This window comes from Parasteatoda tepidariorum, chromosome 1 (genome assembly GCF_982258835.1).
Source record: "Parasteatoda tepidariorum strain Cologne lab strain chromosome 1, Ptep-v5.0, whole genome shotgun sequence".
Lineage (NCBI taxonomy): Eukaryota > Metazoa > Arthropoda > Arachnida > Araneae > Theridiidae > Parasteatoda > Parasteatoda tepidariorum.
In genome coordinates this window covers 81,003,447-81,031,384 of record NC_141755.1, presented here as the reverse complement: position 1 = coordinate 81,031,384, position 27,938 = coordinate 81,003,447, and the positions used below count along the sequence as shown (strand labels likewise).

Below are 27,938 nucleotides of genomic sequence, written 5' to 3'. Positions count from 1 at the left end.
CTTGCCAAAAATACCTTGATAAAACTGTTATAGCATTTACTATTTTCTTTTTATCGAAACTAATGTAAATAATTATTTCTACAGCGCAACAATGCGAGCTAAAATTCAATTAAGCACCATCGCATTTTATTCCGGTTATTAATTAAAACTGAGTATTCCACTACTAAAGATAATCGGATAAACCTAAAAAGGATGAATGAATAATGCATCAAGACGAAGAAAGTGTTCTCAACAATTATAAACAAGCAACAATTATAAATAAATGTAAAATAACTTTCAAAAGTTTTTCCGGCTTAACAGTGTTTATAAATTGAACTCAAGCAGGGTATTAATATTTTTAGCTTCAATAAAAGAAATTTGTTAATCAGTTTCATGAATCACACAATAAGAGACAGATCTATTGGATGAAGTACTTGCTAATTGTTGTACTATTATTAGCGTTGAAGTGCTAACTTTTTACGGGAACACAAATCTAAAGATATCAAAGATAATTTTTGATGAACAATTATCATTGAAAGTTCGTTTTATTTATTTTCGCGTAGGCTTTAAAAAAAAAAGAAAAATAATAAACAAATAAATATTCTAAATATCATTTTAATTTGCATATTTATTTTCCCTTTTCTTCATAAAAACGAATTCATAATTTGCTTGCAAATTTTTGATTTATTTATTAATAAAACTAATATGCACTTTGAACTACCTAAAATATTTTTTAAAATTTCCAAACTGAGTTATGGTTTTTCTCTTTAACAACCAATGTTCTCAGAAACAGCTATAAGAAAATGAAATTTTCAAAAGCGCTATTAAAAAATTTAAATGTAGGATTCACAGAGGTCTAATTTCGCAATTGATTCATTGTTTTAATCTAACATATTAATTTTTTAATTTAGTACATTCGTAATGTTGCTTTTAGTTTGAAATATTACGAGCTGTTCATACAAAAAAAAAGTTACGATAATAAAGTTAAAATTAACAATAAAATCATTAAAGTTTTGAAACCATGTTCTGCCAAAACGTTATACTAACACGTTCCAAATTTTGATTTGATATGCTGACACTTTTGAAAATGTAATAAAATGTAATTTTTTGACAGACTTGAGACGAGATAAAATTTTTATTGTATTTTTTTTTTATATATAAAGTTTCAAAAAATTCCTTTAATACTTAAAATAATGATTTAACTTGTTCAAAAAAAAAAAAAAAAATAAGTGAAATTTTTTTACCCCTCAAAGTTATTTTGAAATGATAATCTAATTTTAATCAATAATGATGTATCATTAAATCATAAATACTCTTTAAGAAGTATGAGAAATTTATCAAAAAAGAGCTTGTATTTGGCACCAGTTTCATCTAAAAATATAGAATTTCAACAGCTTTTATAATAAAAAATAGATTTTTTTCAAACTTTAAAATACGAGTGCGGCATTTATAAACATAAAGAAGATATTGAATCATAATATAAATAATTGCACTTAATTGCTAATTCTGAAATATTCATTGTCGAAAAGTTTTTATAGATGCATTAATTAAACAAACTTGAGCAATAAAAAAGTCAAAGCTTAATTTAATACATTGACATCAAAGTTTCAAAAGCAAGAGGTTAAAGTTAGGATCATAACTGTTAGTTATACTAGGAAATGTAGAGTACATAATACGGCCGTGCAATTGAAAAACAACTAAGTGCTTCATGATAGATTTCGAGAAGAGTGGCTTCACAATTATTTACTTTTTATTTCTAATGTTAATATAATTTCAGAGAGTCACGATGGCTCAGGGGATAGAGCGTTCGCCTTCCAATGAGGTGAACCAGATTCGAATCCCAGCGATGGCTTGCACCGACCACAGTGTTGATGTAAAATATCCTCAGTGGTAGACGGAATATGGGTTTCACTCCCCTTGCGGTCAAGCTAACCGTGGGAGGTTTCTGTATTTTTCTCTCTCTATGTAGCGCAAATGCGGGTTAGTTCTATTAAAAAGTCCTCCACGAAGGCAAATACTACTTGATTCAGGAGTTTCCTTGTCTTCTGGATTGGGTTCAAAATTACAAGGATACAGAATTGAACGTTAATAATCATAAACCCAAAAAATTGGGTCGGCTGTTCAACGACGGTTATAAATTATAAATTCAGAAAACCGAAAGAACAAAATTTATATTTGAAAAACTTTTTTTTTGCAATATATGTATTTTTAGTTTGAAAGAGCTGGATAAACCCGACTTCAACGTTTACTAAGGAATCGGCTATAATCTGGAAAATACTGCATATTTTACAAACATTTTCTATTCCAACTTCGTAATTTAACCACGGCATGATATTTTATAAATATTTATTTCAGTTCTATGCCAGGAAATATTATAAATTTTGTTTATTTAAAAGTTTTTAGAGTAGGTAATGCGTAGAATGCGGCAAAAACAAACACGTTAATAAGGAAGCTCGGTAATTCTGAAATGCGAATTTTTAGGAGCATCTAATAATTTATGAACTAAAGTATAAAAGCGACCTTTTAAAAACAAAATTGTTGTTGTTGTTGTTTCTCTCATTTGTAAATCAAAAAGTAGATCAATATTCTTTTTCAGCAACAAAAAAAAATTATGAAATTAATAATAATAAAACACTTTTTAACGATTAAACAAACATGAAATAGGAACTGATACCTGCATGAATCATGAATCACCATTAAATGTAATGTGTATTGTATGAATCACTACACATCTTATGTTTCACAATACAATGAATTTCGATGAATGCTATTCATAAAATTAAACAAGCTTTTAGTGACATTTTACAAACTACTTTTTGCTTTCGGTAATCTTTGCACTAAGTTGCAAGAAACTAACTTCAAATCTTAGGTATAAAACCAAATTTTAATATCATTTAAAATCTTATCCAAATCTTAAATACTCACTTAGATAAAGAAAAATTACTAAAACAGAGACGTGATCGAAGATTAGTTTTTCTAATAAGACATTGCATCACTTTTAAATTAAATTTTGTTTCAAACTCTGCTTGAACTCGTACAGATGCATTCAGATATCAAGATCTAAGGACATAGATTAGCTGCATTCAAGTTAGTTTGAGTGCTTAAAAATGTGTGTAAACAATGATATTGCTAAAATAATAGGTTGGAACCTTGAAACGACAAAAATACATATACTTGAAGATTTTATTTAATACAGAAGAAGGCTGTCTGTTCGTAAGAGAATGAACGGAATCATGGTCCATTAGATTTTGCAGAACGATTTGTTTGTAAGTGCTGAAGGTCAGACGACACCATTTCAGAACTTACTAGAACAAAGCAAAGACATTGAGATACCACGCACATCAGGTGATTTCACGTTGACTGCGAAATAGGATGAAGAAAAAGTGACTTTACATTAATGAATGTTTGCTTAAATACAACTTAAATAGAAAGTGCAAATATTGATGGAAACATAAGTTCTCCCAAAACGAAATTCTAAGACATTTTTTTTTTGGCTAATAAAACTTTCAAAAGCAAATTTTTTTAAATTTACATATGCTAATAACAAGCAGAGTTTTCTTTAATATTTTTTTAATCATCATTACTGACAGCTAAACAGTGGAATGTGAAATTCGATTAAAATACAATCGGACTTCTATTTAACGAACTTCCATTTTGCGATTTTTTTCGAGGAACCAAGGACATTTTGAAAATTTCTTCGTATAATAACTTTCAAATAGCGAAGTCAATTTTCTGTTTAACGAACTTCTTTCTTTTTTTTAGATCCACTTCCTCCATTTCTTAAAATATTTCAGAACATAACGCATTTTATGAAATGACCCTAAATTGATTTTCAAAGCCACTTAATTTTTAGAGAAAGCAGTAAAATCCCTTTCCCTTTTCATTTCAAACGAAAAACTCAGACAAAATTAACGACTTTTATCGAAAGCAATTAAATATAAAAACGCATGACGTAATGTATGTTTAAAATTACTTTCATAAAAAATGCAGTTATAATTTTATACAAAAATTTAGCTTTTTTTTGTTGAAAATGTATGTAGCATGATAGTGTACCACTGGATAATGTTATGCTCTATTCTTGCTTTCCATGCAGATTTCTTTGATGGTAAAGATGTATAAAATAAATAGTTGATACTACTTTATAAGATAAAGGTGTATCAATTTCTATTTTAATTATGCCTCGTGTTTATGAATTTAAAACCTGTTTTGTGTTGTTTAAGTATTTCAAAAGGTGATTTTCTATTTAACGAATTTTCCATATAACGAACTTAATATCGGGATTCAGTGATTTCGTTAAATAGAGGTCCGACTGTATTAAAATTTACATCTCGTAACATCTTATCTCCCTCTTACTTCTTTATTATATTTATTTTTTTAAATTCAATTCCTACTAATTGCGCACCTTTAAATACTTAATTATTTTACATTCGCTGAGTCAGATAAATTCAATAAAGAACATTACGTGCTAGCACGTGTGGTCCACGGCAGTAAATTTATACTTTCAAAGTAGAGCCCCTGAATTATTTCATAGTATAGTTGTCTGATACCACGCTCCTTTTTTTTTTTTTTTAATTCCTCTACTATTAGTTCACAGTTTCCCTATATATATTTATATATCTTGTTCAAATTTTCAAACGTTACTAAAATACCTTTTATTCACCCACTCAAGTTCAAATACATTTTTTTTAAACTAGTAGTGGATGACACTTGATGTTAATACAGTTTTTTCGAATATTAATTCATTAGTTATATCGGAATGAGCAAAAACCGAAATGGAATTTTCTGATTAGTTAAGCGTAAGTCGTTTTAAATTTTACTATAAGCGATTCAGTTTTTCACATATTTTAAAGATAACGTCAGTGATAATTTCTAACTTATAGCTCTATTTGAATTTAAAAAATAGTTTATTGCGCACCTTTAAATACTTAATTATTTTACATTCGCTGAGTCAGATAAATTCAATAAAGAACATTACGTGCTAGCACGTGTGGTCCACGGCAGTAAATTTATACTTTCAAAGTAGAGCCCCTGAATTATTTCATAGTATAGTTGTCTGATACCACGCTCCTTTTTTTTTTTTTTTTAATTCCTCTACTATTAGTTCACAGTTTCCCTATATATATTTATATATCTTGTTCAAATTTTCAAACGTTACTAAAATACCTTTTATTCACCCACTCAAGTTCAAATACATTTTTTTTAAACTAGTAGTGGATGACACTTGATGTTAATACAGTTTTTTCGAATATTAATTCATTAGTTATATCGGAATGAGCAAAAACCGAAATGGAATTTTCTGATTAGTTAAGCGTAAGTCGTTTTAAATTTTACTATAAGCGATTCAGTTTTTCACATATTTTAAAGATAACGTCAGTGATAATTTCTAACTTATAGCTCTATTTGAATTTAAAAAATAGTTTATTGCGCACCTTTAAATACTTAATTATTTTACATTCGCTGAGTCAGATAAATTCAATAAAGAACATTACGTGCTAGCACGTGTGGTCCACGGCAGTAAATTTATACTTTCAAAGTAGAGCCCCTGAATTATTTCATAGTATAGTTGTCTGATACCACGCTCCTTTTTTTTTTTTTTAATTCCTCTACTATTAGTTCACAGTTTCCCTATATATATTTATATATCTTGTTCAAATTTTCAAACGTTACTAAAATACCTTTTATTCACCCACTCAAGTTCAAATACATTTTTTTTAAACTAGTAGTGGATGACACTTGATGTTAATACAGTTTTTTCGAATATTAATTCATTAGTTATATCGGAATGAGCAAAAACCGAAATGGAATTTTCTGATTAGTTAAGCGTAAGTCGTTTTAAATTTTACTATAAGCGATTCAGTTTTTCACATATTTTAAAGATAACGTCAGTGATAATTTCTAACTTATAGCTCTATTTGAATTTAAAAAATAGTTTATTGCGCACCTTTAAATACTTAATTATTTTACATTCGCTGAGTCAGATAAATTCAATAAAGAACATTACGTGCTAGCACGTGTGGTCCACGGCAGTAAATTTATACTTTCAAAGTAGAGCCCCTGAATTATTTCATAGTATAGTTGTCTGATACCACGCTCCTTTTTTTTTTTTTTTAATTCCTCTACTATTAGTTCACAGTTTCCCTATATATATTTATATATCTTGTTCAAATTTTCAAACGTTACTAAAATACCTTTTATTCACCCACTCAAGTTCAAATACATTTTTTTTAAACTAGTAGTGGATGACACTTGATGTTAATACAGTTTTTTCGAATATTAATTCATTAGTTATATCGGAATGAGCAAAAACCGAAATGGAATTTTCTGATTAGTTAAGCGTAAGTCGTTTTAAATTTTACTATAAGCGATTCAGTTTTTCACATATTTTAAAGATAACGTCAGTGATAATTTCTAACTTATAGCTCTATTTGAATTTAAAAAATAGTTTATTGCGCACCTTTAAATACTTAATTATTTTACATTCGCTGAGTCAGATAAATTCAATAAAGAACATTACGTGCTAGCACGTGTGGTCCACGGCAGTAAATTTATACTTTCAAAGTAGAGCCCCTGAATTATTTCATAGTATAGTTGTCTGATACCACGCTCCTTTTTTTTTTTTTTTAATTCCTCTACTATTAGTTCACAGTTTCCCTATATATATTTATATATCTTGTTCAAATTTTCAAACGTTACTAAAATACCTTTTATTCACCCACTCAAGTTCAAATACATTTTTTTTAAACTAGTAGTGGATGACACTTGATGTTAATACAGTTTTTTCGAATATTAATTCATTAGTTATATCGGAATGAGCAAAAACCGAAATGGAATTTTCTGATTAGTTAAGCGTAAGTCGTTTTAAATTTTACTATAAGCGATTCAGTTTTTCACATATTTTAAAGATAACGTCAGTGATAATTTCTAACTTATAGCTCTATTTGAATTTAAAAAATAGTTTATTGCGCACCTTTAAATACTTAATTATTTTACATTCGCTGAGTCAGATAAATTCAATAAAGAACATTACGTGCTAGCACGTGTGGTCCACGGCAGTAAATTTATACTTTCAAAGTAGAGCCCCTGAATTATTTCATAGTATAGTTGTCTGATACCACGCTCCTTTTTTTTTTTTTTTAATTCCTCTACTATTAGTTCACAGTTTCCCTATATATATTTATATATCTTGTTCAAATTTTCAAACGTTACTAAAATACCTTTTATTCACCCACTCAAGTTCAAATACATTTTTTTTAAACTAGTAGTGGATGACACTTGATGTTAATACAGTTTTTTCGAATATTAATTCATTAGTTATATCGGAATGAGCAAAAACCGAAATGGAATTTTCTGATTAGTTAAGCGTAAGTCGTTTTAAATTTTACTATAAGCGATTCAGTTTTTCACATATTTTAAAGATAACGTCAGTGATAATTTCTAACTTATAGCTCTATTTGAATTTAAAAAATAGTTTATTGCGCACCTTTAAATACTTAATTATTTTACATTCGCTGAGTCAGATAAATTCAATAAAGAACATTACGTGCTAGCACGTGTGGTCCACGGCAGTAAATTTATACTTTCAAAGTAGAGCCCCTGAATTATTTCATAGTATAGTTGTCTGATACCACGCTCCTTTTTTTTTTTTTCTACTATTAGTTCACAGTTTCCCTATATATATTTATATATCTTGTTCAAATTTTCAAACGTTACTAAAATACCTTTTATTCACCCACTCAAGTTCAAATACATTTTTTTTAAACTAGTAGTGGATGACACTTGATGTTAATACAGTTTTTTCGAATATTAATTCATTAGTTATATCGGAATGAGCAAAAACCGAAATGGAATTTTCTGATTAGTTAAGCGTAAGTCGTTTTAAATTTTACTATAAGCGATTCAGTTTTTCACATATTTTAAAGATAACGTCAGTGATAATTTCTAACTTATAGCTCTATTTGAATTTAAAAAATAGTTTATTGCGCACCTTTAAATACTTAATTATTTTACATTCGCTGAGTCAGATAAATTCAATAAAGAACATTACGTGCTAGCACGTGTGGTCCACGGCAGTAAATTTATACTTTCAAAGTAGAGCCCCTGAATTATTTCATAGTATAGTTGTCTGATACCACGCTCCTTTTTTTTTTTTTTAATTCCTCTACTATTAGTTCACAGTTTCCCTATATATATTTATATATCTTGTTCAAATTTTCAAACGTTACTAAAATACCTTTTATTCACCCACTCAAGTTCAAATACATTTTTTTTAAACTAGTAGTGGATGACACTTGATGTTAATACAGTTTTTTCGAATATTAATTCATTAGTTATATCGGAATGAGCAAAAACCGAAATGGAATTTTCTGATTAGTTAAGCGTAAGTCGTTTTAAATTTTACTATAAGCGATTCAGTTTTTCACATATTTTAAAGATAACGTCAGTGATAATTTCTAACTTATAGCTCTATTTGAATTTAAAAAATAGTTTATTGCGCACCTTTAAATACTTAATTATTTTACATTCGCTGAGTCAGATAAATTCAATAAAGAACATTACGTGCTAGCACGTGTGGTCCACGGCAGTAAATTTATACTTTCAAAGTAGAGCCCCTGAATTATTTCATAGTATAGTTGTCTGATACCACGCTCCTTTTTTTTTTTTTTTAATTCCTCTACTATTAGTTCACAGTTTCCCTATATATATTTATATATCTTGTTCAAATTTTCAAACGTTAATAAAATACCTTTTATTCACCCACTCAAGTTCAAATACATTTTTTTTAAACTAGTAGTGGATGACACTTGATGTTAATACGGTTTTTTTCAAATATTAATTCATTTACTAAATTTAATTAATTAATTTTAGTTTTATATGGGACAAAAAATTATAATTATTTAATCATTTTTTAAAGGGATTGACTTTAATTTTTTTTTTTTACTACTTGATTTGACATCAAGTCAAGCACGAACTTATCTATAAATGAAAATCGCCAGAGGAATAAACTTTTCTATAACAATGAATAAATAGCAAAAAATGAGGAAAAAAATTCGAAAAAGCACTTAATATTGCAATACTTTCGAACAAATTGAATTTTGAAAGAAAAAAACTCAAATTTCATAAATAAATATGGCCTTTCAACACGCAAAATTTCAATTCTCTGGTTCCATTCCTCTGGCATGTAGATCGACTCGCATGGTATTTTTTCCTACATCCTAAACAGAGGCATCCCTTTTGACTTTTAAAGATAAACTAGGGATATTTGTCTCGGATAGAAATGGTGCTCTTTCGCACCTATTAAAATAATCATACATTATATGAATTTATACTTATCAATATGGAGAAATATGTTGACTCTGTTTCCACATGGGGTGTCGTTCTACCCTATTGCTTCCATGACTGTGAATTAATTGGCATTTACATAATTAATTCCCTAGAATTATTTAAAGCATTTTTCATAATGTGGTTTGCAATAAGTGGAAATAAAATTTAGCATTTTAAGACATCCACAAAAAAAAATTTCCTATTTTAGCTCGACCTCATATGAGTCTTATTTTTTTTACAAAAATATTTTTGTCAATCAAAAAGGACACATTAAAACATAATTATGAAAAGATTTATGTAACTTTCTATTTAAGTTGTAGATTTAAAATTACGTTTTTCTATAATTTGTAAACATTTCGGTGGTTCGCAGCATCACTAAAAAAGCTTATAGCTTACATTTTATGTTTAATTATGTGTGCAATTTCGTTTAACTTATCTCAAAACACAAAATTCTGTGTTTTGAGAAGAGCAGCGATGGCTCAGGGGATAGAGCTTTCGCCTTCCAATGAGGTGAACCGGGTTCGAATTCCAGTCGATACGAATTCCGCACCCGGCTTGCACCGACCACAGTGCTGACGTGAAATATCCTCAGTGGTAGACGGATCATGGGTTAGAGTCCCCTTGCCGTCGTGCTAACCGTGGGAGGTTCTCGTGGTCTTCAAATGCGAGTTAGCTCCATCAAAAAGTCCTCCACGAAGGCAAATTTCTCCCACTACTTGATCCAGAAGTTCCCCTTGTCTTTTGGATTGGGTTCAAAATTACAAGGCCACGGAGTTGAACAATAGTAGTCGTAAACCCATAAAATTGGGTCGGCTGTTCAACGACGGTTATAAAAAAAAATAAAATCTGTCTTAAAGATATAATGTTCAAAGTTTAATTAACACCACAAATATCCAATTAGACACCAACAAGTAGAATTAAAAAAAATTACAACGAAACAGAGAAAGAAATCGGAAAAGTCAATACTATTAAGTATTATTTATAAGGAAAAAGGTATTTCAAACTATCAATAAACGCTTTTTTAGGCGAAAGAAAAAATACTTAATCTAAATTTATTTCGTATTGTATATCGAAATAACTATTTGTAAGCAATTGAATTGTTATCTACAAGTTGAACACCCTTATAAAAATGACAAACTCTATCAATAAAAAATATTAATAAATAAAAAATTGCTTTTTTATGTTATATTGTGTCTACAATAAGGCAAACACACAATAGTTTGTCCTTCAAAGATGACTAAACAAAATAAACAAATAAAATACTACTTTTCTTTCTAAAAGAATACATAGATTTCAGCAATTTTACCGAAATCAGGACCATTGTATATTTCGTCTACCATGAACATTATTAGAATGGGTGTTATGTTGATGCGTGGTTTAATCAACAATTTTTCCTTTTTGAATTTGATTCTAGTTTATTTGAAAGCGAAAAAATTAAGTTTTAAAAATATGATAAGTTTATAGTTTTTACACATATTAAAAAAAAAAAATCACTTAAAAAAAATAGCGTTAATTCACTACAGAAAAATTATGTTTCAGTCATTTTCTGTAAAGATATAGTCTTGTAAATCACGTTTAAAATCTAAATACCAGGTTAAATATGTAGCAATTTTTATTTTAAATTACTGAATACCTCCGGAAATAGAATGTAGTCCAGAAGAAAAATTTTTAAAGTTGAAAAGTGTATATTTTTTCGTACGTATAGACATAAATAAGAATTAGTAAATTTAGATAAACGTCTCGAACTGTTTTTTTGGATAAAAAAATGGTTGATGATTTGATAAATTAGAACGCATACTGAACTTTATTTGCAGTACTCTAATGTTCAAGAATTAATAAAATAAAACGATGTTTAAAAGCATAAAGATGATTACTGCTATATATATAACAGGTATGGATAGCTAAATAACTATAGTTATTTAGCTATCCATACCCTAGCCGTCAGGAAAGATATTTTCAATATACAGAAAATATCCAACAATAAATAAATAAATAAAAGTAATAAATCTTGATGATTATCAGATTACTTAACTTCAAGGTTGCTAGGTTATTTTGCAATTTTTCACAAGTTGAACTATAATTGAACTCTTACAAACCTAAAACGAAAAAGCTTAAAAAAAAGTACTCCTTCAAAACCCCTGAAGAGCTAAGAAAGTTAATATTTATTCGTGGGCACAAATTGTAAATGTTCAAAAATCTGTTTTTGAAAGGATAAAAAAAAGGAAAGATAAGGCGATCCTGAGAACAGAAGAATGTTTCTGCACAAAGACACTAAAAAACTTAAATTACGATATGCAGTTGTCAATTTCTAAATATGATAAAAAGAAACCCAAAACAAAATGACACAGTGAAGCACGACATAGAATTTAACCAGTACAAATTTAGTGGTACAATACATTTTAAAATAAAATCAGAAAAAAATTATCATCAAAAGCAAGCGTTATCCACGCTTATTTTAAAAATAGCGCAAACGTCAATATGGACAAAAGTCACAGTTATGTAGAAATGAAGTGCTTGTGGTCTAATTTTTTAATCTTTAATAACTTACTACAATGCTGCATCACTTAAATTATAGTGATGCAGCATTGTTAGTTACTCATAAAAATTTGCAGACTGAGAATACGGCAGTTATTTTGATAATTATCATATAGGTGGGAAAATGTCACCAAATTGGCGATTTTAAAATATTTAAGTCATTTGTCCGTTCTAAAGCCCAGATAATTCTTCACAGCAAGATAAAATATATAGTTTAAAATCATCGCATTGTTTCAAATGTAAGACACTTAAACTATGGCTTTTTTATTTTCTTTGGCGACAGAGCTTCAAAAAACAGTGTTAAGTCATATAATCATTATAAATTTTGAAAGCTGATGATATAGGAAAGCTTACTTGTGAAAAAAATTCGATAGATTCTACGCAGTTTTTGGTTAGTGCCCTTTTAAAATTTAGAAAATTAAAAGCAGCATTTCCGACATTTTTTACAATCGAAAATGTAAAAATGTTGTTCAAGCTAGAAAGGAAAAAAAAATTATCCGATGTGTATGGAGATGCACGCCAGTGTCAAAACTGTTTTACGAGATTTCGTTCACCCAAAATTTCGATTAAGTTGCACTAAGTTAGTTTATCCTGATGAAGACATAATAAAGGCTAGCTGGCGAATAATAAACTCGTGAGATCATTTAGGGAAAAAATTAGTCGAATTCAACTGTTCATGATCATTTGAAAAGCCTAAGTTTATTCTCAAAGATAAACATGCGGGTTCCTCGTGTTCTTGCAGTAAAGAAATTTTCGCCGTCACGTTAGACGTATGTGATTCGCTTCCCAAACGTCCAAAAAATGTTTCACTTTTAAAGGGCATCATTTCCGAAGACGAGAAATGTGTTATTTAACAAAATTGTTCGAGTCTCTACAAAAATTTTAGAATGTAATAGCTTTACTTCAAAAAAAGTCAAAAATCCCCTAAATCAGTTTTGCCAGTAAGGAACAAAAAATTTATAAGTTAGAAATCATGCTACAGCCAGAAAGATGGCAAAAGGTACTGTACTAGAATATACAATTCAATAAAATGTTTCTTCACTATAAGAAAACCGTCCTTCGTTTTCATATAGAAAAAACGAAATTATTTTCTAAAAAAACCAACAGATTAAAAACTTATACACATTTACATTTGACTGCTATTTTAGTAGCTAACCGCTTTAAAATTTTATATTAATTTAGATAAATTTTTAACACTATTTTCCACACTCCAGAATAGACTTCCGTAGGAAGTTAATCACAAATGGGATTGGTTCGGACACATATTTTCAAAATTTTGGCAATTTCACTGCTTAGTTGAAAAATACTAAAATTCTGGATACAGCAACTCAAACTGTATTAGTTTATTTAGTTCATTTCAAATTAGTTACAGCTTTCTCGGAAAATTCAGGTTACTTTGAAAGTTTTATACTAATTGATTGAAGGATTACCACACAACTATGTTAAGCCACCTTACTAGTTAATTTAACTTCATACTTAAAATGGCCCCACAAAACGACAAATCAGTTAAGAATCATTGAATGCGTCTTTTAAAAATATTTCATTCGGGAATTTTTTAAAATTTGATTTGATTAGCATTTTTTGAGGTATGTAGTACTGAATTAAACACAAGTACCTTTTAGTACAGAATTAAATCTTCTAATATAATCATATTAAATATTTTTGAACTCCGATGGTTTAATCTTAGCATTCTTCAAATTAGAATTTTTTGAAAACAATAAAGCAAATAAGAAAACAATTGAAAGCTCTGGCTGTAAAGAATAAAATTTTTATAATAAAAGTCAATATATGTAACAGCATTTCCAGAAGAGGTAATTGTATTTAAAAAAAATAGATGTGTAAAAGGTAAAACTGCTGAATAGACAAGATCTCAGTTTTGCATTACATTAAAAATAAATATGCAGAATTAAGATTCAGATATTTCTAGTGGAATTCAGAGACCTAAGAAGCTCACAAGTGTGCTTTTCCCAGTCACTACTGCTAAATTTTCTGCTTTGAGCATTTATATTTCTGCCCTGCTTTCAATTTCTTTTTTGAAATTTTTTTTTACAAATAATAGTAATTCAAGGTGCCAAATTGCCTCTCCCCTTTTATTAAAAAAGTATTTTTAAAATATGTGGTTATGTTAAGTTAGGACAAAATGTTCATTAAAAAGAAAAAAAAGGAAAAAAAAAAACGTGCTTGTAGACTGACATTCTCCAAATCAGGGATTTTATGTACTGTATGAAACCAAAAGATTTAAAAATGAAGTAATAATGTTAATTGGCATAATATTTTTATTAAATTTCACAAAATACAGCTGCAAAGACTGTTAAAATGTTTTTGATTTATTAAAAATTTATCACAGAGATTACATTAGCTGTATAATTAAACACAATGTTGGGGGAAAAAAATAAAAACATGAAATAAAAGAATTTTATTTTTGAAAATATTAAGGTATAAACTTTCTATCATTAGTTAAAACATTCTATACATAAACATAAATTCTGATCCTTTAAGCTAGTAAACATAATTGCTTACCATTTACCAGAAAAAGTTTTTTTTTAAATTATTTCATCAAGAATTTTTTAAAAAGAAATATCAACAGCAAAAAATAGGAATCAACAATGTATCAAACCATTTAGAACTAACTTAAATGGTAAGACAGTTTTAAAATAATAATGTTTTAATATCCATTTACTTTTGCTACTGAAACACAAAACATAAAAAATATCAACTATGAAATTTAATTCTGTGGTTAAAAACATAAAAAATAACTTTTTGCTGTCTTTTTTTTTTGCGTTATAAGACAAAAAATGGAGCAAGTAAAAGAAACATTAACCCATATTTCTAATTTTTCATAAAATTTTTTTTTCCTGCTGATGAAAAATTACAGATATGGGTTAATGTCAGATAGGAAAAGTACATAGAAAAGAAACTTCCCTTCAAATTAGTACATTTTCCAAATTGAAACCACTAGAGGAATGAAATGATTTTCTGAAAACAAATATATGAAGCACGTACATTTAGAAGTCATATGATAAATTAAATGTATCACATTTTTACATTGCAAATCTATAGACTTGATCAAAACATTTCCATTGGAGGATGGCTGTAGAAATTTGCAAATGAATGCATATATAACAAACAGCATCTACACATGAATTAGGGTTTAATTTGTTTGTTTTGGAAACGTGTGTGTGTGTGTGAAAAATGCTGAAATATTAACAGCAGCAATTGAGAGTAAATGCGTCCAAACAGGACCAAAAGACTGTTATACATTCTTCGGAGCACTCCAACACTTGTCTTACACTCCTATTTTCCTCTCCTGCAATTATTCAATTTTTTTGCACACCAAAAGTCCTTAAGAGTTCGATTAACGTAGATATTCATCATGCAATTTTGGACTTCATTAAGGCAGTTGGGAAAAAAAAAAGTGTTTTACCAAACAAGTATTAGGGGTACAAGTACATTACTTTTTGGTCCCCCTAAAATATTTAAAGCAGTGGAATGATTACTTAAATGTTCACGATAATTCTGCATGACTGCTGCACCGAATCTGGAATGTACAGCCCTCAAAAGGGAAACTTTTTTATCACAACATGCATAATCAAATATCTGTTTCTACCTAAGAATAAATCCTTGTAAAAATTAGTGGTAGTAATCTTATCATTAAAATATACAAAATAATTATTAATATTTATTTTTCAGCTTCTTCAAACAAAAAAAAAACTACAAGAAACAACTAATCTATTGAAAATATAACAATATACATAGATCAGGAATGTTTTAGCATACCATTATTTTTGGAAGTTTGATTTTAAGCTCATGAAAATAATTGTAATAGTAATATTGCAGTAGTTCTATGTACTAATGCTAAAAATATCACATAAATATAGCAGGAAAAATGGTAGACAGTATTGCTTAAGTTTTAATATCTATAGAAAAAATTTCCTGGTTAATTTTCTACTTTTAAGATAAATATTTTCAAACTATTAACAAAAATCTTTATACTCAAACTTAAAGGCATCATTCTCTATTTATCTATCGAATGTTTTAAAGCAAAAATGCTTGAATCAAAGCTGTACGTTTAGACTGTGCCATCTTTTTTAATCTGTTAAATTTTTTCAAAAGTAATACTAAATATAATGCTATTTATGTTTATATTTTATGTTAATACATGAGTTTACCATCAATCGTTTCAAATTGCATATTTTTAACATGGTGTGAAGTTTTGCAACTGTAATAAAAAGTAGAAAGTGATTGTATTTGTATTGCAATAGGAATTAACACACAAAGATCTTTGGATTGCAAAAATCAAGAATTCTTGTAAATTATTTTTTATATAATTTTTTAAATCTAAAAAATATTATCATTTAAGAAAATTAATTTTTAAAAATTTAAAAAAACAATAGATTGTTTTTAGATTGAACTGATACAAAAGAAAATGTGTAAATTACATTGAGTTAATAATGTAATATATATTAAAATTCAAGAAGGATTTCTAAAATAATTTTATACAGATGCAGAATAGTTTCATTAATCTAAAATAACAGCATGGAAACAGTGATTTTAAAGTCATTTATCAACTACAATAATTTAATCACCTTGAAAACTTTTTATAACATGTCTGCTTACAATATCAAATTTACATTTAAAAAATTTATTTTTAAATCATTCATAAACTTTTTTTCAAAAAAAAAAAAAAAAAAAAAAATTAAATGTGCTCCAAGTTTATCAAGTTGCAGATTATAGCTTATTATTACTTAAAGTTTTTCTCAAACAAAAACTAAGTAATTAGTCATAATAGAATACAGTGATACCTCGAGATACGAGTTTAATTCGCTCCGTAACCTTGCTCGTATGTCAATTTGCTCGTATCTCAAAGCAATTTTCCCCATTGAAATTAATTGAAATGCCATTAATCCGTTCCAGCCCCAAAAATGCTACCCCCAATTGTTTTTGTTACGTGTTTTTGAATAAGAAAAATGTATTTATAAATGACAAATATTGTATAAAAACATAATAAAAGAAAATGTAAAGCAAAAAAAAAAAAAAACTGGTTTTATAAAGTGTGCATACATATTTGTATTTTGATCACTTAAATGCAAGTTTCACACATCTTAAATGCTACTGTATGCTTAATTTTAGTCACTGCTTTTCTCTTCACCGGTCTTTGCTTTTTTAGCTGGATTAAAAAAAAATTTTCCAAGGAGGTTTGTTTCTTCCTCCTTCTCAGAATGCTGCAGAAATGAGTTAGGCGAGTGTCATGAAATAGTTCCGATGCACGACCAGATGCAACTTTTTCGGGATGTTTCCTTGCACGAACTGTGAAATTCTTGCCCACATTCCCAAGAACACTTTTATCTCACTTGTAGAGATAACCTCCTCCACCTCTGGCTCTTCCTCGAAACCAATTTCTTGCAGAACCCCCGAATGCTGCTGCGACGGTAACTCTTGTAATTCCTCTGTCGTCAGTTCCTAAGAGTACTCCTCGATGAGCTCGTTCACGTCTCTCTCACCCATCACCAGGTCCATGGATTTTCCCAGAGACCCAATATCCTCCTCCACTGGCACTTTGGGTTCGAATCCTTCGAAGCTATAGACTCAGGTCACAGCACAATTTTCGGCTACAGACTCACTCTGGCCACAGCTTCTTCCATGCAGAGGTCAAGGTCCTCGTTGCAACGCTCAGCCAGGCCTGATCAATAATTCTGAGGCATATCACGATGTTAAAGTTGTCCTCCCAGTACTCTCAAAGGGTGAGGTTTCTGTTTTCTGTCACCTCAAAGCAGCGCCGGAACAGGTGCTTAGTGTACAGCTTTTTAAAATTAGAAATCACCTGCTGATCCATGGGCTGCAGGATAGGAGTGGTGGTAGATAGAGAACCTTTATAAACTTGAACTCTTCGAGGATGTCATGTTCGAGGTTCGGTGGGTGAGCAGGAGCATTGTCGAGGATGAGAAGGACTTGCCTGGCCGTTCCTCGTATCTCAAATGTCACTCGTATCTCAAAACAAAACTTCGCTCGCTCGACAGCTCGTATCTCAAATAACTCGTATGTTAGGGCACTCGTATCTCGAGGTACCACTGTACTGAATTTTTTTTCAAAAGCCTATTACTATAGTTTCTTTATATACATAACAAAAATGAAACTAAACAAAGTAGAATTTGGCAACATGAATAATATGAAAACTTGATAAATTTAAGTCAAATCTTTCCTTTTTTTTTTTACATCTATTTGCAATTTATTTTTTGTGATGCATAGATATAATAAATAACAGATAACATTTGTTGTTAGAAAAACTCTTTCAAATTTACGCCTAACAATAATACATTTCAATAATTATTTTTTTTTACAAAATTTTTATAAATTTACAAAAGAATTACGATTTTAAAAAGAGAAAACTCAATGCACTTTCCAATAATAAAAAAAATCTGAAAAAAAAGCCAAAAAACTTAAACATACATACATACTAACATATTTTAACATGATATACTACAGTTAGAATACTTTTATTCTTAAAATGAAATAGCTGCAAAATATCTCAATCAAAGTTAAATTACATACAAAAATATAAATAATTATAATTACTAATACAAAATCATAAACATAAAAAAATTACCGGAATTACATGGCAGTGTCATCATATTTATTAGCTGATAAGTAAACATTCATAAATTACAATACATGCCATTAAACATGATCAGAACATTGAATGGTTAAGTGCTCCAGTGAGGAAGAAATTGAATTATTTGTTGAGGCGCTTGTACATGCCATACACCAGAAATGCCATCACAGCAACACCCACGGGAAGAAAATAGCGCATCCGAAAGCTGAAGAAGGGAGGGCCATCATCAATAATTACAGAAGAACACACCTGATAATATGAATAATTCTCAAAAGAACGATTAAGACTAAATATGTATAGTTGTTATAAATAATGTAATACAAATTAATTTCCTATGTTTTTATTACTATTGACCAGAGTAAATTGGATATTATATATATTTAATGTTTTGTTAAAGGGTTGATAGATAATTGAAAAGGGAAACAAAATTTACTTAATTCTTAAAGGCTATAGTATCTTATGTGACATAATTAAAGGTTTAGCCATAAAATAAAATTTGTTTGCATAAAAATATTTCAGACATCTAAGTAACTGCAAATCAAACTTTGTATGTTCCTCATACAAATCTACTATTCAAACCAATTTGGACCAAAATTGGTGCACATAGACCTGAAAATTTAAATTTTTCAGGAAGTGGCTCGTGACTGGTAACTCTAATAATTTAGTAACCACTTTTTCTTCAAACATAATAAATTGGTGACAAAAAACTATAAGTCCTTTTTGATTTAAAAGCTTTTTTTTTCTCAATTTTTTTCACTTTAAACTACTTCAAAAAAAAATTTCAAATTAGAAGTAATATTTGGTAATAAAAACTTAATTCAACAATAAAAATAATATAATAAATAATAATATAATTAAAGTATTTAGAATTGCAAAATACATTTGATGTATATATTGCTATAACTTTGAAATAGTATATGAATTGTTAAAAAAAAACTCTCGCTCCACATGAATCTTTCCTCCACTAATTAATGGATTCTGAAGGATCAAAACTTTAATTGGAGACATTGGATATTTTAATGAAAATTCGGTTTTTGAGAGTCGCTTTCTATTGTGATAAACTTTTATCATTAAAATATTTTCTAAAAAAAGAAGAAAGAAAGAACACCAATGGGAAAAAATGACCGCCTGTTTACTTAATTTAAGTCACGACTATTTTTTAGTAACACAGCTGTTCTCATTGCCTGCTTTGAAGCCTCATTTTTTATAGTATAGATATGAAGGCCATTATATAAATTAAAATGCAAAATTTTTGTTTTCAGATGTTTAAAAATGGTTTACATCAGGATTAACACTTGATTTTTGCTACCTTACAACTCTAATCAAACTAAGAAATTACTTAGAGAGTTAATAGCATGCTCTTCAATCACTTTTTGTTTACTTTAATTGCTTTAATTTACTTTATTTAGCTGCTTCAAAAAATACCAGTAATACAAAAATTTTCTTTACAAAGTCTAGTTTTTACACTATTTGAATGATTCTTTTTCTTATTGTTTTCTGCATAAAAAAACTTATAGCAAAAACATGTATTAGTTTATTTTAATATTTAAAGTTTAAGTATATTTTAAAAACAGTAAAACAGTAGGACCAATGAAATACAGTAATGATATTGTTTAAAAATATGTATAACAATTTAACAAAATTGTACAATATTGCGCAATGTAATATATATAATTTTGTATTTTATACATTTCAAAATAAATTTACGTTTATGAATGAATAAAATTTTTTTCAATTCCTCTGAACACAAATATGAAAAATTTTGTTCAATAAAAAAGGGAGACAATTAAAGCATTAATATTCTTACTCTTAAAATTAAGCATGATCACAACATTTACAGACACATTGTCACGATATTAATGTCATAAGGATAATGATGAATTTTCTAACCCTAATATTTGTGAGTGAAATGCAAATGTTTAGCCCATATATTTTAAAATGATCTTTTTGTAAAGGTTTTAATATTTCTATGGCATTTATTTATTTAATAAAGTTTAGTAAATTGTGTAATGTGTGGTTTAATTATTTTCATAGAATTATCTTTAACGAGCTTTAAAATTCTAGTTAATAAGCATACAAATTGCATTTGTAAAATGTAAAGAGTGTAATGAGTTCAGGTTCAAACTCTAAGTTTATTGAGGCTACAAATATATACATTATTTAAACAATAAATAATAAGACATCACAAAAATTACATAAACAATAAATAATAAGACAAAAAAAGGAACAATTAAAAAGTAATTTGCGAGACTTACCAGCTACTTGTGCCAGGAGCCTGAAAAATAATTTAAAATAAGACTTAAATAGTATTTTAATTTATAATAAAATTTAATATGTAAAGTGCACAAAATAATAAATACCCTAAATAATACTTGATCTAAAGATTAGATTCTCATGCACTAGGTGCCTAAATTTAAATATGCTACTTATTTAGTGCAGTTGATATTTTAAATTACAAAATCGAACACAAAAATATACTTTCTCTGGATAAACATAACTTTTTTTTCAGCAGGTTTGGATTCTTGAGCCTCAAAATATGGAGACTGAAAAATATGGTTCCCTGGAAAATGTGGCAAAAGCTAAGACCTCGTAATTTAATTTCCAGTTTTACATATTTTGCCCCAACTCTGAACTAATGATTTGAGTTTAAAAAAACTTCGCAAACAATCGTAAAATTTGTTAATCTAAAGATAATTGCTTTTAAAAACTTACTTTTTATAATCACTTATTAGTTAAGAAAGAATGGAACAAACTTTGAATTGTATATCTATTTTTACCTCAATTTAATGTACAAAAGTTTAAATGACAAAATCCAAAATTTTAAAGAAATTGATTTTTAATAGCTTTTGGGAAATCAAAATGTAAAAACATTACTTTTTTAATGTGGTGAAGTAAAGAAGTATGCAAAAAAGGAAATTAACGTTTTAAGACTCTAACATTCAACCTCTTTTCAGCCTAAATACAACCATTATCAAATTTTCCAGATTATCGCTGCCCACATGTTGAGAGTTAAGAAAAATTGGTTGAAAAAACATATGTTAATTCAAGGAAAGTGTGTTTTTTGTGCCTGATTTTATAACTTAAAATATCTTTTATACAAGTTAATTAGCATAAAGGTTAGGTTTTTTAACTATTGAGTCCATATACATGAAAATCTGACATTTAGATTAAAAGTTGTTCAGGATGTTTTTGTATACTGAACAAATAACAGGCCAAATAACAAAATAAAACTATATTGTCAACTTTGTTAATGTAAACTCAAAGTGGACACAAATTTTTTTATTATCAGTTCAGAAATTTCATAACAAAAATGTAAAATATGTAGATATTTTTCATTAACTGTACACTATACATAACACACATATTCTATACATAAACTACTATTGTTAATAAATAAAGAACAAATTTTATGTTATGTCTATGAAAGTGCTTTCATTTCTCGTCTAATATATTATTTATAAATTTCTAAAATTTCAGATAAATACAAGTAATTAATTAAGAAGTTAATTAACTTTATATGGATGAAGCCAAATCGAAACAACAAATAATAATAAGAAGAAGAAACTACCTAATAGATATCAGAGTCTAAACATTAAAAATAATAACTAGTAAATGATTTAAATTTCCAATTTTTTACTCCTCATACTGACCAAATATGACTATATTAAGTAAAGGTTTCAAATATAGATTACTTACCTTTTTTGCTTTTCTATCTGCCTGAAAGAAAAAGAAAATTATTTTAACAATTTTTTTCCAATTCAACAGAAATTTAATTGAATTTTTACCTTATTATAGGAATAGAAAAACACTAAATATGCATATAAAAACGATGAAAAAAAATCAGCTGAGGCAATAAGTTTATTAATAACTCAAGCCAATGAATGCAATTAAAAAATTAATCTCACTTCTTACCTGTTATCCTGGTGTTTTTCTTATTTTAAATTTATGTTTATTCACTATAATAATAAAGAAAATATAGTTCGATATTCAGAAAACTGAAAGATCTCATGGCAATAAAGCATGTAAAATATAATAATTTGAAAATGAAAAACTATAATAAGCAACTAATGTTTGTATCATTATATATTTATTAATCCAAGAATTTCAATGACTTAAGGAGATATTTTTTAAAATATAATTTAACAAATATAGAAATAACCCTTACATGCTTAACAAGAAAAAAGCAAATTTCTATTACCAGCTTTTATTTAACAAGTATGTAGTGCGCAGATGATAGAAATAGAAAATTGATTAATTAAATAAGAACAGAAAAATTAACATAAAACTTTGATTTCAAATTCTCTAAATTAATGTATGTAAGAGTAGAAAATCTTAGATCTGTAAAAAAATATTAAACTGATTCATAACAAACAGTCTATTCTTATTATTAATTAAAATAGTTCATAAATAACACGAAGTCTATAAATATGAAAATTAACAATGTTAAAACAAACAAATATAAGTTTAAAATTCTATTACTTCACATAATTCTCCTATTTTATATTGTTTCAATTGACTTTTTGCATCTGAAGAATGTCCAACATCTTCAAAAGCTTCTGTAGCTTCCTTGCCTTTAAAATAATTTTATCAATAAAAGAGCAATATTAATAACTTGATATAATTAAGATATTTCATGGATAATAACCAGCTATAAACAAATCATAAAGAACATTTAAATTTTTCAAGTGCTAAAATGTCACTCACATGTTTAAAACATAAAATAAAAAGTAAATAGAGTTGGGTAAGTGACTTTGTTCTCAGTTTGGACCATGGTCAGGGGCACCACTTTTAAATAATCGCAGGACCGAAATTTATCTGTACATTTTTGACAGTGTTCTGTAATGCGATCAAACGTCACTCTTAAACATTATAATAAGTATGTAAATTATAATACTTCTTGCATCAATATTTTTAAAAAAGTACATCAATTGACTTTCCAGAATAGTTTTAAAATAGTAAGTTAAATATGATTTTAAGAATTTTTATTAAATAGTCTTAATTCCCCTAACATTAAACAATTCTTATTAACTAGGAATACTATAGATTTGTTAATAAAAACAAAGCACCCTAAATAATAGAAATTCACAATTATTATATTAATAATACACTGCAAAAAATTAGTAAAAATTTTTTTTGTGAAATTTTTTTATTAGTATAATATTTCTTAAAATTTATTTCTTGGATTTTGATATTTTAAACAAAACGGAATTCTGTTCTCAGCATGAAAGAGTGGCATCCCTGCATGGTTCAGGTTTTTGGCATGTCAAAAACCTACATGATCGCGAAAATTTTAAATAGTCAATTTTCAAATCATAAACATTATCGACATCTTTAAATTACACAGCTAGCAATATTTTTTGGTAAATAAATATATATCAAACCCTACTATTACTTATTAGACACCAAGGAATTAAAATAATACACCAATTTTTTTTTTATTTTAATGTATAATATTCTTTACATTAGAAAAGTTATGCAACAATCTTTTACAAAATAATATCCTACCGAGATAGCATAAACAATTGGAATGATTGCATGCATTTACAGGGTGCGTAGCGTTTTTAAAAAGCACTTATTTTTGATTTTCCTTTTTTAAAAGCCCTTAAAGGTGCTTTTTTCATTGGGTGTTTTTAAAAAGGGCTTAATTTCCCCTTTTTCAAAATGAGATTTTTCCTTTACTATGTTGACTTTCGCTTCGAATTATGCAAAAAGACACAATTCACATCGTTCTATTCAACGTTTTCACAATTAATTCAATCCCAATCTATTTCAGCGTATTGTCAGTCCGTAGCGAAAGAAAACGCCAATCGTTTTACGTGATTCAAAATTTCATGATTTTTAACTATTGTCAAAAACAATGCCAAAAGGTTTCTTTGACATGATGGTTAAAACAAAATAAAACATTAATTGTCAAAAACTTTCCAACCCTACCTAATTATGATATTTTTTTAAAGTGCTTAAAAATATTTTTGAGTGCTTGAAAAGTGCTTATTTTTTGCTGAATAATTTGACCAGGCATCCTGATTTATATAAATAAATATATGTATTTTTCATGCTTATAATCAATTAGCCAAAAAAAAAAAAAAAAAAAAACATTAGAGCAATTGCTTAGTAAAAATTCCTTTTTAAGCAGCCACTCCAGTGTTTAGAATGTGTAACTATTAAAAAAATTAGATTCTTATTTAATTTTAGTCAGATATTGTGAATATAATAAATTGTTTTACATTTTAAAAGATTAATACAAACAATAAATGCATTCTAGCATACTAAAACAACAAAATCCTTTTTGTAACTACTACAAGATTAAGAGTAAAATTGAGTTTACCTCCCCAATCTTGCAAAACTTCTGGACCTCCAGGATGCTAAAAAAAACATTACAACCATGTGTAAGATTAATTTGTCACTTTTGTTTTTTCTACTTAGTAAAAACAATTAAAATAAATATCTTAATTGGTTTGCATAGTGCTACTATATAGAGGTCAACTTCTGCCAAGTTTCACTGTACAGCATTAAGATTAGCTTGCACATCTTGAACTTGATTTTTTCATTACTTGGGTTAACTTTAAAACCTGAATGAATCATTGCTCTTAACAATGAATATTTTCCCAATTACTTCAAAGTTTAAAAAGTCATTGTTTTGTTTTAATTTTCATCTCTTAAACATCTGACCTTATAAATATGATTAATTTTAAAAAGCGTAATCTTTGACAAATTGCTTTATCTTTCCTTTTCTTAAAAGAAAGATAAATTATACAATATTTTTAGGAATCATTTAAGAAAACAGCTTTTTGAAGTAAATAAGACTGAAATTTTATTGAAAGTTTCCTTGAAAAAATATAAATATTTTAATAACAAAGAAAAGATATGTTTTCTCAGAAATGCATATCATAAGAACATAAATTATATGATTTTTAAATAATGAGCGATAGTACACAAGTGGCAGAAAGATGTGAAATTAAATAGAAAATTACATTAAAAAACACTAAAAATTGAAATATTACTAAAAAAACATTAAAAATAGAAATATTACAAATTTTATTTACTTTTTATATCAGCCCAATAACCAAATAAATGCTTACAGTATTAAAGTGCTCATATTATAAAAAATCTAATTTGAATTTAAAATTCAAATAATTCAAAGGTATTTCACGAAGCTCTATGGTGTCAAACGGAACAGCATCACTTTTCATGTACAGTAGAACCACGATTAACCGAGTTTTCTGTTAACCGAGGCAATAACAAAGTCTACATTTTTTTTTTCCTCCTCCCCAAAATGAGCTTGGAAGAAATTATACACATACTAGTTCGTTCACAGGCACTTGTTTCCCACAAAAGCACTCAACTTCCATGAAATATTACACCCTGAGAAGACAACACCCATGAATGCTTTGTTAAAAGTGGTCATGTGACTTGCAAGTTTAATCATGTAAATTTTAAAAATACAATATTTTCTGGAGATTTGTGTTATTTTTGAAAATGCGTCTTTCGATATTTAACTAAGTATAATAAAAAAAAATTCCATTTCACTTTTTAAAATTTACTACTAGAGTTGATTTCCTTTATAAATCTTTTTAGCTGTGAAACATAAGTTCATATAAGTTTATTTTTATCATTTAAAAAATTTACTATTGTGTTTTACTTTAAAAGTAGTTAAATTCGCAAGCACGGAGGGTTTTTATACATGGTTTCTATTAACCGAGATTTCCGATATCCGAGGTACTAGCGGTCCCAATTAGCTCGGATAATCGAGGTCTTACTGTATGTATAAAAATACAATAGCATGTATACAAAATTAACATGCATGGAAAACCTTACATCTGTTAAAAATGAGGAATGTATCGGTTAATTAATTTTCTTATTCCCAAAAAATTTTTAACAATAAAATTCAATTCTACTCAAAGTTACAATTAATAAACCATTAGTACTAATTAACCTAAAAACTTATCACAATATTTTAATTAGCATTCTTGGTACAAAGGGAATATTTCCATATTGACATCTATGCTAAAATAATCACAAATCCCAACCCATTTTGTTTTTAATCTTTGCAAGTTAAAACACTTTGGCGAGGGTAGTAGAAGAAAAAAATACAGACATGGAAATACCCCTGGCACTAGTACCTATCAAATCCCAATAATATCAAAAGCACCCATTATCACACCACAATTAATTAAACATCATTGATATTAATAAAAGTTTGAATTTTTTATTATGCCCCATGCAACAGAATAGTATCTAACAATTTGGGAAGATTTCCGTATCAGTATGTATGCCAAAGCTATTAACAAGTTTTGGCAACTTACAGGCAGTAGCCTGCAAAAAACTAAAAAAAGAACATCAGAGAAGGAGGCGAACTAGTAGGATATGACTTATAGCTAATTGCAAGAAAACCAAAAAATGTTCTTTTTTTTTTTTAAATATAAATATAAAATTTTTTAAGCGCTCTGGCGATTTCAGTAGACTTGAACAGATACCGATAAGGAAATATCCCCAACTTATTATTAGGAAGAAAAAAATTTATTTAATTAAAGTTACTTCATCCTTAAACTGTGTAACATCATAAACGCCATTGTCTATAAGTAACCACAAAGAATCTTCAGTTGAATGAGCTGCTATCTCCTCTAGAGAATACGTTTTAATTTCTTCAGGCATTTTACAAGAAATCTAAAAAGTAAGCAAAATTATACTTAAATATATATTTACTTTCTTTCTACATTAATGAATAAAGTTTTAAAACATTAGAACTGATTTTGAATTGTACTGGTTGTCTATAACATTATAACAATAAATTCAAAGAATTAAAACTTTACATACAATCACTTTGCTTGAATGTAAAGTTTGAATAATAGTGCAAGCAGAAATAGACTTTAATCTATAAAAACGACATAGAATAGAGAAAGAAAGAAAAAAATTTTGTACCGGTAGGTACAAATACTAGTATATTCTCCTATCCTTAGCTATTATTATTTAATACAATTAAAAGCATGCTCTAAATTAATTGTTATTCTGATCAAGGTAAAATTTAGAAAGTTAAAGATTTTATCTAAAATAATTTTTAAAGTGCAAACTGTAAATGAATAGCAATTTTTATAGCTAATTAAAATAAAATAAATGATTAGAGATACAGCATATATTTGCAATCAGAACAATGTCATATAAAAAAAACTCTTAATGAATAAATCTTTTTTCAAAGGAAGAATAATTTACCTCGAATTATATCTAAAACATAAAAAACTTCTTTGAAGACGGTTTACGAAATAAGTAAACAAAACCAAATCTGCATGCAATTTCGTGAACTTTGATTTGAACTTGAAGTTGAGTTGCATTCTCCTTTTAATAGCGTAATATTGTTCCATAATAATGCATATTACTTCAAATCTTTGGAAAAAAAATTTATCGATGAGTACAAAGAAATAATCTACAATATATAAATTTTATTATGATCATTAATGTTATCACACTATCGCAAAACCACTTCCTTTCAATTTCACTG

General features: G+C 27.7%; 2 protein-coding genes across 4 annotated transcripts in view; both read right to left on the bottom strand.

Moving 5' to 3' along the window:
• The window catches only part of LOC107442404 (acyl-coenzyme A diphosphatase NUDT19), a 40,535-nt gene extending 37,445 nt beyond the window's left edge, over positions 1-3,090 (bottom strand). Inside the window, exon 1 of one of the 2 annotated variants that reach the window (XM_071179559.2) lies at positions 2,905-3,090. The gene's annotated coding sequence lies outside the window, so the exon portion shown is untranslated. Of the gene's footprint in view, positions 1-2,653; positions 2,872-2,904 lie in introns of those variants that run through there. The other variant, XM_071179560.2, reaches the window with a different exon arrangement.
• An 11,007-nt stretch (positions 3,091-14,097) lies between these two features.
• Positions 14,098-27,865, bottom strand: LOC107448815 (cytochrome b5). Of its 2 annotated transcripts, none has more exons than XM_087167598.1 (7): positions 27,653-27,865; positions 26,981-27,109; positions 24,771-24,807; positions 22,925-23,016; positions 22,142-22,162; positions 20,701-20,720; positions 14,098-18,650 (listed from the first exon to the last, which is right to left on the bottom strand). In XM_087167598.1, the coding sequence occupies exons 2-7, from the start codon at positions 27,095-27,097 to the stop codon at positions 18,566-18,568; spliced, it is 372 nt and encodes a 123-aa protein (XP_087023724.1). In that variant the 5' UTR covers positions 27,098-27,109; positions 27,653-27,865; the 3' UTR covers positions 14,098-18,565. The 2 variants fall into 2 exon arrangements, with proteins under 2 accessions (XP_087023724.1, XP_087023732.1); XM_087167606.1 differs by having other exon boundaries at positions 14,098-18,694; positions 27,653-27,801.
• Between the last annotated feature and the right edge of the window lie 73 nt (positions 27,866-27,938).